This window comes from Sciurus carolinensis, chromosome 4 (assembly GCF_902686445.1).
Source record: "Sciurus carolinensis chromosome 4, mSciCar1.2, whole genome shotgun sequence".
Classification (NCBI taxonomy): Eukaryota; Metazoa; Chordata; class Mammalia; order Rodentia; family Sciuridae; genus Sciurus; species Sciurus carolinensis.
Window position 1 is genome coordinate 79,558,769 of NC_062216.1, and position 10,093 is coordinate 79,568,861.

The 10,093-nt window shown below is 42.9% G+C and overlaps 1 protein-coding gene across 5 annotated transcripts in view; it reads left to right on the plus strand.

The window, feature by feature from the left end:
* Etv6 (ETS variant transcription factor 6) overlaps positions 1–8,734 on the plus strand; it is a 219,141-nt gene extending 210,407 nt beyond the window's left edge. For all 5 annotated transcript variants that reach the window (XM_047549040.1, XM_047549041.1, XM_047549044.1 and 2 more), the window contains 3 exons: positions 2,922–3,064; positions 4,402–4,502; positions 8,032–8,734. In XM_047549040.1, the coding sequence (XP_047404996.1) occupies positions 2,922–3,064; positions 4,402–4,502; positions 8,032–8,137 (350 nt within the window). In that variant the 3' untranslated portion in view covers positions 8,138–8,734. The remainder of the gene's footprint in view (positions 1–2,921; positions 3,065–4,401; positions 4,503–8,031) is intronic.
* The last annotated feature ends 1,359 nt before the right edge of the window (positions 8,735–10,093 follow it).

The window sequence follows — 10,093 nt, forward strand, 5'->3', positions numbered from 1 at the left end:
TTGCCCAGAACCCAGAGCATCTCGCTCACCCTTCTTCTGGGCAAAATTTCTTTATATCAGAAAAAGATAACTGAGTAGTTTATGTAAAATTGTGTTAAAATGAACACACTGGAGAATTCATTCTCATTCCAGAGGCATCCAAAGGTATCCTCAGCCTCTTTGTGGTAAAAGTGATCCTAACCCTACAAGAAGACCCTGGAGGGGTTAGATGAAAACCACTTTTGTTCTTCCTGACTTACTGGCATTTTTATGATAATATTTGGTTTTGTCAGATGTTTTCCAGATGGGAAGAACTATGAAAATGAAAATGTGCCTGCCATTTGGTGGTAGGACAAAAAGGAGATAATTGAACCATAACTCAGTACTTGTCTCAGTTCATTCAGGTTGCTATGGCGTATAGATAACAAAAATACAGTTCTCACACTTCTGGAGGCTGGCAAGTCCAAGATCAAGATACAGGTAGATTAGAGGTCTGGTGAGGGCCTACTTTCTGGTTCACAGATAGCACCTTTTTGTGGCATCCTCTTATGATGGGAGGGTGTGGGACCTCTCTCAGGCCCACACCCCGTGGCTTAACCACCTCCCAAAGACCCCCACCTCCTAATACTGTTACCTTGGGGGATAGTATTCAGCATGTGAATGGGCCAGGGACTTAACATTCAGACCATATGTTCCCTTTGTAATGAAAGTGAGGCAGAAGAGGGAGATAGCTGAGAGATAAAGACACTGCCTACTCCTCTGTTTTGCCTAGAAACTAGAGTTATCCTCTCCAAGTGCTTTAAAAATGAGCTAGATTATTCTGTCTGCAATAGTGTGGTGCTGACTTCTCAGGGTACTTACGATAGTAGGGTTGGTGGCCTGCTTGCTCCCCCCACCTCAGCCCACGCTGGGGCAATAATGAATGAATCCTCAGGAAGTGGTGGGAACAGAAGGGGTCCCCAGCTTCTGATGTAAGAAAGGGGTTCACACTCCAGGACCGTGGTATCATTGTTTTAAGAAGGGCACTATTTGCCTTTTTCCAAAACAACAAATCACACATCACATTAATTTTTAGGCAGAGACAATACAAAAGAAATGATACACTAAGGGATACTAAAAAGATTTAGGGTCATTTTAAGCTTAATGGTAGTTCCTTAAAGGATCAAACTTCCTGGAAAATCCCCTATTTTTTGCCAGTTCCTTCAGCTATGCGAGAAAGCTGGACTTCACAAAGAATTCACTAAGCAGCTAAACTTTGCCCTAGAAAGTCCTTAGGTTTTTACAGAAATATACCCATTGAACAGCATCTGAGAATAGAAGTCGAATCCGGAACTGTGGCATGGCATAGGCTTTAGAGACAAGCAGAGCCTAGAATCATGATGTACCCTGCAGTGAGTAAATTACCAAGCCCTCTTGGCCCCAGCTTCCTATTAAATAGGAATAGCAACAGCACCTGCCTCATGGTGGTGTAAGGGCCAAGTGGAATCACACTCGTAGAAGATACAACACAGCGCCTACAAACAGCAACCAATAAATATTGTTATTTTTATTACTTTCTTTTCACTCACATTATCACTAATACAATAATCCTGTAAAGTAAGTGTTGCGATTCTCATTTCATAAATAGGAAATAGAATCTCAGGGAGATTAGTGGTTGCTTGACTAAATTCCCCTTGTAAACATACTCTCTCCAAAGAAGGGTGACTTCCTGTCTCTGGCATGTGAATGTGCCAACTATAAGATATTCTGAGTCTCAACTGGACACGCCCTGCCCAGATGTGCCAGGCCCAGGCCCTAGCCAGTGTACCAGATAGCACATTATAGTGCAGGAGCCAGGAATTCAAATCCCACTGACCTCAGGCAAGTTCTTGTGACCTCTTTGAGGATTAGAAATAATACCTATAAGTGCCAAACACATATTTGTCATTCAATCAGTGATCTTCCATTACCAGCTATTCTGGCTCGGGCCAGAATCATACAGTGACCACCTGGAAATGACGCCTCTAATTCTCATCATCTGGAGGCCAGTCCCACATTATCTAAATCTAGAAGGTACATGTCCAAGTCACCTACCTACCAAGGCTCTGCTAGAGGACAAACCACGTACCTGTATAGCACAAACCCAGAAACAGAACAGGAAAAATGTGTGCATCCCATGTCTTCTCTTTTAATTTGCCAATTCATAGCCAAAAGCCTTGGCTTATCACAGAACCAGGGCATTCTAAGTCACTTAATAAATATTTGTTGCCTGAACATCAGTTTTTGCAAATGGAGAAAGGATTTTCTGCACCAGGTTCCTTTCCACCATGATTCCAGTATAGTAAAGCAGTTTAAAAACCTCCAAAGCATGATATCATGAGAATATCTGCATTTCTTTTTAAAAGTGTGCTAACCACAATTACCACTGTCAGCGTCACCACGCCACATAGTTTTCACTCATCACATTGCTTTTGGGTCATGTTTTATCCTAGCCCAGTCTTCTCATGTTTATCCATTAAGCATCTCTATCAATACCAAAAGAGTCTTTTAGCCCCACCATTTTTTACCACACCACTGTCTCTGGAACTTTAAATCTCTCTTTCCACTTTCACCCTGCTAACCTATTTGCAGGCTTCTCATTCCCAGATAGAACTTGCTCCGTCTTTCAATGGACTGTTCACAAAGTTCAAGTTTTGGCCATGACCGAGGATAAGTCTTTTCCTCTTTCTGGGTCACTGTGTCCTCATCTATGGAAGGGTTGGTGGGCCCAGAGGATCTCTAAACCTTCATAGATCAAGGGTCATACTTCTCCAACACAGTCTCACTCACTCTCTCTAGACCTTAGATTCCTCCCCCTAATCCAAACCAGGCAACAGTGGTAACTGAATTCTTTTCTGATTCTTGTTTTAGTCCCTCAACAGGAAACATTTTCAACACTGTTTTCCCTTCATTTTCCCCTGTAGACTGTAGACTGCTTTGGGATTACGTCTATCAGTTGCTTTCTGACAGCCGGTACGAAAACTTCATCCGATGGGAGGACAAAGAATCCAAAATATTCCGGATAGTGGATCCCAACGGACTGGCTCGACTGTGGGGAAACCATAAGGTAAAAGGGCAGCAGATATTTGCTCTATAAAATAGTGCCAGAGTAAAATGTGCATCCCTGGATTGGAGGAGGATCATCTGTTCTACTTCCTAAGTCTGCCCATTATTATTTAGTTTATTCCTCACTGGGAAGACATTCACAAAGGAAGGAAATAATTAAAGATGCCTCTTTCCATGTTACTTATGCCAAGTACCCATTAACTCAGCAAATCCCAGTTTGATAGATTGTATTGTAAGTACCCTCATTGCCACGACCCTTGACCTGGCCCTGCCACCCTACTGTCATACTAACTAAGGTGACAGGGAAGTGTTGTGAGCTGTATGACTCACGGGGGACCTTTGGGAAGTGTCACTTCTGTCCTGCTCAGTTGGAAACTCCGTGTTCACAGATGTCCGTTTCTACATGGAAAAATACTTTTTTGGACTGTAAAACATTCTCTTTACAAGAAAACAGTGCAACGAGTTTGCCCCACAGTTTCCAAACTAGGAGGAAGTGGAATTTACAAAGGAAGTCTTTTTTAGTAAGGGAGACTGTTCAAATGTGTAGATATAAAAAGTGGAGAATGTGGTTCAAGTCAGACGATACATAGGCAGATCTGAGGTCAAGCTGGAGGCACCATGGTGGCACAGGGTGGCACAGCCTCAGCTCAGGGACTGAAAGGGCAAGGATACACAGCTGAGCTCTGCCGGGCCTTTAGCCTCCTAAGAAGGCAGCCCGTGCTCTGGCCTGGTTGAGAAGGACCTGATGCAGGCCATGACCAAATATGGCGAGGCCTCACTGATAGACACTTCAGTGTGTGAGTCACTGAGAAATATTCTCTGCAACTCCCAGATTGTACCATGGCTTGAGGGCTCACAACCACTATATTCTTGTTGCCATAATAGGAATTTAAACAACAACAAAAATCTCTACCTTAAAATGACAGACCAGAAACAAGTTTGAGAAAGGTCACTGCAACAAAAGAAGAAATTCTGTATAGGTCAAGAGGCGAAGGAGGACCCAGATTGGGGACCTTCAGTAAATGGCTTGGGCATAGCAGAGAACAGTCTTGGAGGAAGAACCTAAGGGAGGTGGCTGGGGGTTTATTGGCCAGAGTTCCAGGCCTTCTGACAAAGGATGGTTCACCTTAAAACCTTGGCCACAGTGTATGTGAAAGCCAAAGGGCAGGAACGGAGGGGTCTGGAAGGCAGCAGGTTAGCAGGTAGATTTCCCAAGCTGGCAGGGCCACATGGATCAGCTGAGGAACTTTTATTTTAATAGTTCCCTCAGTTCCTTTCTGAGGTTCATTTCATTGTGTCTTTGTGCTTTTTTTCTCTCTTCCTCCTTTGAACAAACAGAACAGAACAAACATGACCTATGAGAAAATGTCCAGAGCCCTGCGCCACTACTACAAACTAAACATTATCAGGAAGGAGCCAGGACAAAGGCTTTTGTTCAGGTAGCACTTCCGTTTTCTTCCTTTCCTTCTTTTGGGAGGATATTGTCTTCTTTAAATAAAGGGGAGGAGGGAGACTGTTAAGATCTCTACCTGCCTATCTGATACCCAGAGCCATTATTGCAAATATTACAGATTGGATACCAGGTGCTGGTTTGTTGGGATTTAAGGAAAAAAAATTTTTTCATTTTGATATCTGGCCTGTAATAAAGCCAAAACTAAATAAAGACAATCTGACTCATCTTTAAAATAATGCAGTGACCAAATAATATTATCTGACTTTGAAGTCCAGTGTAGGTAAAGGGAACGATCAGAGTAGCCATTGTCAATGGCAAAGTAAGGAATTGAACCTGGACTTCCAAGTTCCCAGCCTCATAAACTAGGGTTTGCAGGTTACAACCCAGAGTGAGTCATAAAATAGGCCTAATGGATCAGTCTCTGTTTTTTTATGCAATAGAGAACAGGATAAGATAGAGATGAAGATATCAGACTATATCCCATGAAGAGTGTTGATTTGTGAAGATTTGGTTTTAGCCGTGTGTGTGTGATGAGTCATGGTGTAAAATATATTTCTTCTAATGCATCACAGTCAGAAAAGCATGAAAGCCCCTGCACTAGGCATTCTTCTTTCCAGAATTCACACAGCTAATGAGTTCCAGCCATTTAGCCCACCACATAGATTATGATTTCAAGAATTGGAAAAGAAAAAGAAGGAATCTAAAGGACCACTCAGGAAAGGTAGAAGTAGCCCCCAACACTGTTAGTAATTGATGCAATGGATTCAAGCACAGGTTGGGAGAATATGCGAGCAACAAATATAACCTTAGGTTAGGAGTTGGCAAGTGGACAAAGAAAAGAGCCACATATGGAGCTAGAGATATGGATTTGGAGTTATCTATATACAGGTAGAAAATGACACTGTGGATGAGCAGATGAACTCTCTAGGATGGTGGTAATTATTGGAAAGAGCAGTTGGGCTTTAGCTTTGAGATGGAGTGGAAACTTAGGAACAGTAAAAATAATTGCAATCTTCCACAGAAACAGAAAAGGCTATTCAAGAAATGGAAACAGAATGGAATAAATGCGAAAGAACCCTCCTATCTCTGGCTCTTCCCTCCATCCTTCACCCTAAGTTTAGTCCTTGGGTCCCTGTTCTTCCTGCTCTATCCTTTTTTCCTGGATGTATCGATCCCATTATACAACTTCATTTGTCACCTCCATTTTGTCACCACATTTAAATCTAGCTCTAAAAATTTTCCTGAAATTCTAAATGTGCATGTTCAACAACTTCTTTTAGCACTTTTAGGACTCCCACTTAAATATCACATTAGTATTTCAGACATGATACCTATAAGACAGACCTTTACATATTAGACATTCTTCCCAGAATCCTTGTTATTCATCATTGGCATCACCATTCTTAAGCAGTCTTGAAACTAGAACTATTTTTGATTCCTGTATCTGAGTGAGTCATTGTGCAGAATTGTCCATTCCATTCTGTGTTGTAGGGGCTAGAAGCCTGGGAACTACATTTCCCAGGATTTGATGCCAAAAGGTGCCAAGGTTGGAATCTACCAATGACAGGCTCTTGCATGAGATTGGGAAGGTGGAGGAAAGGCAAAAGCATTGTCCCTGCTTCCCTGACAATGGAAACTGATGTCCGTACTTTGGATGTTCACACCAGGTTTAATTAATTCAGCAGTCTCCTTCTATCTCTGATCCACCACTCCCCTGCCTCATGAATTCATAATACATACTTCCAGCCGCCCTATGACATTGATATGATTCCCTTTGCCACAAGTGCATATCTCTTTACCTTTTAAGAACATATGCCCTCAAGGCCCACCTCAAGTCTCTTACCTTTATGAAGCCTTCTTCAACTTTCCCACACTCTTCCTCCATCATCTCTTGGGTTCCCTTGGCCCTTAACTGCACCTGTTTCCTATTTTTAATAGGTGTATGTATGAAATCCTTCCCACAACTGGATCATAAGCTCCCAGAAGATAGAGGATTATACTGTATATAACTCTATTTTATACCTTAGGGAGGGTTTCAGTAAATATTTCATGATAAACCTGGAATAGAAGACCAGAAGATTACTGTGACATAATAGTCAAAAGAAGGAGGAGGTAGTTTCTAGAACCAAATACAGCATATCTGTGAAATTGGCCTAGAGGGATTGTTAGTGTCTTCAGATGTTGAGGGAGCAGTTTTAGCTAAAGGATAAAAGCAGAAGCCTGATGCTACAGATCACACTGCTTTAGAAGCTTAGCAGTAATGGGCAGAAAAGAAAATCAGTAGTAATTGGAAGGTTCATAGGCTTCCAATAAAAGATTTTCAGCAAAAGAAAAGAATAGTGCTATTAGTGAGGGAGCCATTAGTTATTTTTGAGGAAATGAGTTTTGAAAGCTAAACTTGCTACAAAATGATGGCTTCTTTACAAGATTTTTAGATATTAAAGGGGTCTGGGGGTGTAACTCAGTAGTAGATCACTTTCCTAGCATGTTTAAGGCCCTGGGTTTAATACCAAAAGCACAAAAAAAAAAAAAAAAAAAAAAAAAAAAGAATGAATGAAAGAAAAAGAAGTTTAGATTTTGAGTGAAGGTACATTTTAGTTTGGACTGACACATTAAGCAGCTCTTTGATGATAAAGCAAAACACAAAGAATGAGTAGTGAAAGGAGTCAAGAGGGTTCAGAACTCAGTTAAGGACAGAGCTAAAGATTTATGGGAAGATGTGAGCAATGGTCTGTATAAGAAAAAGACAGGAGTGGAGGGTTCATGGAAGTGAGCAGTGGAAGGTAAGATTTCTTGGGTAGGGATGATAGAAAACCCAGATAGGCAGGCCAGAGAATATGTCTTTGACTTGATACTTCATAGGCTTTTGAACAAAGATGATGAGAGAAACTGTATGTTTTAAGGTAGTTTGTCTGCTGCAGGCAGAATGTATGGAAAGGGAACAGCATGTAGGTACATCATGGCTGTGGAAGAACCACTCCCACTGTAAGGACAGACATTTGTAACCAGGCCACCTTCCTGAGCATGTCATTCATGGTTGAAACAGGTTACTGATGTTATTTCCAAGTGAACCATTTTTATTTAACACTTAATTGTATCCTTCACATTAAAATCAAGTTTTGAATACCATTCCCTGGTCCCATGGTCTGGAATAGAAATGGATATATGACTCTTGTGGATCTTTGTAAACCTAACTCTCTAAAAATCAGAAACACAGATACATGAGCTATACCTGAGTTTCCTCATGTGGTCCTGCATAACAGGCCCCATAGCTTTGAAGGGTGCTGTCCATCCCACCATAGTCACACTAGGCGTTATAGTCATTTGCCACTTTTTAGGCAATCAGAGGAAGGGGTACCTTTTTCTAATTTGTACCATATTGGGATCAGCATTTGGGTTCAGTAGCTCCCCGGCTACTGTAAGATGACAAGGCCTCACTTTATGGGTTGGAGTTCATAGTGAAGACAGCTTTGGAGAAATGTGCTGTCTTGACTCCTCCATTTTCTCTCCCAAAGGTTTATGAAAACCCCAGATGAAATCATGAGTGGCCGAACAGATCGACTGGAGCACCTTGAGTCCCAGGAGCTGGATGAACAAATATACCAGGAGGATGAGTGCTGAAGGCAGCCACATGCCACCTGGGTGGGCTGGGGAGGGAACTCCCGCCCACCAGGATTGCTGGAGGCTTGATGAAGTGAGCGGGCTGAGGCCAGCTGGAAAGGAAGAGACCCAGCAATGGCAGGAACACTTCTCTTGCAGACCAAGAGGGACCCCAGAGCACCTTAGACAAACCACCCAGCAAAGGCGGGGCTGGAATTCTGGCGGAGGGCACAAGCCTGGGACTCAAGAGTCACGTTTCCTTCTTTGGAATCTGTCCACCTGTAATTCCTCACCCTCGCCCTTCCACCTGTTGTTAGTCTCATGGTGTTTTTGTTTTTGTTTTTTTAAGAACCTGCAGTTTGACTTTTCATCGTTCATATAAGGGAAGACATCAGATGTTGTTTTCCTATGGAAATATATATCTATTATATGTATTTTTTTGCAAATCTCAACCAAGTACAGCCAGCCCAGCTGGTCAGGAAAGAATACTTGCAGAAGGGATCAGGTTCCTCTTTTTCCTGCCACATGGATCAGGTTTGTTTCTGTTGCAGTTGGGTCTTGGCTGAAAAAAAGAAAAAGAAAAAAAAAAAAAAAGATGCTTTTGAAAAATGATCACAAGAGAAGGAGAGCTCTCCCTTTCACTCTTGCTCACCTTCCTTCCCTGGCTCCCCCATGTTTTCCCTCCCTGCCTGCTGTGGCATTTCACATGCCTTTCAGCAGAATTCAGTCTCTTGCTGAGTCTCGGAGACTCTTGGCACCTAAACAGAATCAGTGACCTGGGTGCTTTGTGACCAGCAGCCAAAGTAGACCCCATGCCAGCATCTGGCCACCCATCTGAGGGAGGCCAAAAACCTCACAGATGTTGCTGTGCTCCAGAAAGATAAGTGCTACTCCAGCAGGCCGTCCCTGAGATGGCTGTGAGAACCAACCAGCTAAGGCGTCAGATAAGACAAGTTATTTGGAAGGCCCCAGCAGTTTGGGATTAGCTTGCAAGTGCTGCAAATACAAAAAGACCGCACAGGCCTGGTGGTCCAAACACTGGGCAAAAATATTTCTGCAGTGGGGATTTATTTTTGTGAAACAGGTTATTGAAAAAGAAAAGCTCCTCTCTGCTCCATTCCAAAGGCCATCTTGTGGTCAGTTTCATGCCACACTTGATTTTTTCCCCCCATTTCCTAGCATTTTAAAGTTTCCCGGTCCCCACTGAAAACAACATTGTGAGGGGAGTACCCAGAATGTAGTCCTGGATGCAACCAGTGTCTGCCCAGCCTGGGCAGACGGGAAGTTCCTCAGATACATTACTTTCTCCTTCCTTCATTGCTGTATTTCAGAAAGGACCCATTCATGACTCTTTCACCTCTCAAAATAAGGTTGGTATTTTACAAAATGAGGGTAGTGCCATCCCTTAGTACTTCTGATGATAACAGACTTTTTAGAAAACTGTTTTTAGATTTTTTTTTTCCTTTTCTAGCCATCTAAATGAACTCTTCCAATATAGATTCAAGTATCCAATTTTTGGAAAGCCGACTTTTTTTAATGCATAAAATTAGACCTGCCTTGAAACGCACCCCCTCCTCATTCCTCTGTTTCCTCTGCTCCGTTGGGTTAGCATCTCTCGGCTCCCTGGGGTACTTACATGCTCCACCAGCAGCAGTTCCCTGTGAAGCTGGAGGCCCCAGGCTTATCCTCCTGCCATTTCTGAGTTGAGTTGGGGCCACACAAGCAAGAGGAATTCTCCCTGGGCCATATTGACAAGGATACCAGCCTGGGGTGGGGGGCAAATAAATAAACTACAGTCCACAGACACTGGAATTGAGGAGCCCATCTGGGCTCTTCAGTCTCGCTCTGTCCCTGCCTCTTACCAGACCAAGATGGCGACCAGCCTCCTCTTACTGTCACATCCTTCCCCCATTCTGCCTTCCGGAAGAACCTTCTGTGTGAGCCTAGAGGGCCTCATTGTGAAGGATTTGGTCTCAA